The sequence below is a fragment of the Lepisma saccharinum genome, chromosome 10 (genome assembly GCF_977018435.1).
Source record: "Lepisma saccharinum chromosome 10, izLepSacc3.1, whole genome shotgun sequence".
NCBI lineage: Eukaryota > Metazoa > Arthropoda > Insecta > Zygentoma > Lepismatidae > Lepisma > Lepisma saccharinum.
In genome coordinates this window covers 36,172,627-36,173,847 of record NC_139238.1, presented here as the reverse complement: position 1 = coordinate 36,173,847, position 1,221 = coordinate 36,172,627, and the positions used below count along the sequence as shown (strand labels likewise).

General features: G+C 47.1%; 1 protein-coding gene across 1 annotated transcript; it reads right to left on the bottom strand.

Moving 5' to 3' along the window:
* Positions 1–278: 278 nt before the first annotated feature.
* LOC145994068 (telomerase reverse transcriptase-like) lies at positions 279–686 on the bottom strand. The gene has a single exon (XM_083130154.1). It carries the CDS (start codon positions 684–686, stop codon positions 279–281), a length of 408 nt encoding a protein of 135 aa, XP_082986280.1.
* Positions 687–1,221: the final 535 nt, after the last annotated feature.

The following is a 1,221-nucleotide window of genomic DNA, read 5'->3' as shown; positions in this document are numbered from 1 at the left end:
GTCAGTGCTTGGTCTCTGCTGAAATGAAACTGCCTTGTTCATCGTCTTCTTGATATCTCTGATGTAGTATCCATTCTGCTGTAGACTGATTCTGAGGTGTGTGAATTCTGATTGTAGATTCTCCTGGTCAGAAACGGTTACTGCCCTGTGGGCTAGAGTGTTCAGAACGGCGAGGCATTGTGCTTTGTGATGGAAGCTATTGGCATTTAGGTACAGGTCAGTGCGGGTGGGTTTTCTGTACTCACTATGTCCTAGGGTGCCATCTGGTTTACGACAGATTAGGATGTCCAGGAATGGGGGAATGGGAAGCAGCCATCTTCTTCTATCTCCATGGTGAACTGGATATTTGAATGCCGTTTGTTAAGGAAGTCTAAGAAAATCTGTGGCCAAATGATGAACGTGTCATCCACATATCTGTAGAAACAGGAAGGTTTGTTGGGAGCATCTTTCAATGCTTCATGTTCAAAACGTTCCATGTAGAAGTTCGCGATCGCCTGTGAGAGTGTTGAACCCATTGCCACTCCATTAGTTTGTTCGTAATATTTCCCGTTGTAGAGGAAATATGTGGAAGTTAGCATGTGGCGGAAGAGATTAAGTATGGCTGGTGGAAAGTGGATTCCTAGAAGTTCCAATGTGTCTTTCAGTGGGACTCTGGTGAACAGGGAAACTACATCAAAACTGACCATAATGTTGGATGGAGAGACGTTGAGTTTGTTCAGTTCCTGGACGAAATCAGCGGAGTTCTTGACGTGATGTTCACATTGCCCGACGTTGAAGCAGGGATGTGAGGTATTTGGCGATTCTGTAGGTTGAACTGGCTATAGCACTAACAATGGGTCTGAGGGGGACACCCTCTTTGTGGATTTTTAGTAAGCCATACAATCTGGGAGGCTGGCTGCCATGCGCTGTTAGGTGTTTGCGAATCTCTTCGGTTAAACCCGATTTCTTGAGGAGGCGGTTTGTTCTCTGCTCCACTGCTGCTGTGGGGTTCCTCGGTAGTTCCCTGTATGCCTGATCGCTCAGAAGTTCTGCAACCTTGTACCGATAGGCTATCGTTGGTAGTAACATAGTTGCGTTTCCTTTGTCTGACGGAAGAATCGTAATGTCAGGGTCTGAACGGAGTGATTTCAGGGCTGCTCGTTCCTCTCTGGTGATGTTGTGTTTTGGTAGGACGGCTCTCCTGAGGGTCCGGCTGACGCATCTGGAGGGAGACAGATTACC

Excerpts from the sequence above, each read along its gene's own strand:
- LOC145994068 (XM_083130154.1), bottom strand. The coding sequence starts at position 686 with ATGGTCAGTTTTGATGTAGTTTCCCTGTTCACCAGAGTCCCACTGAAA.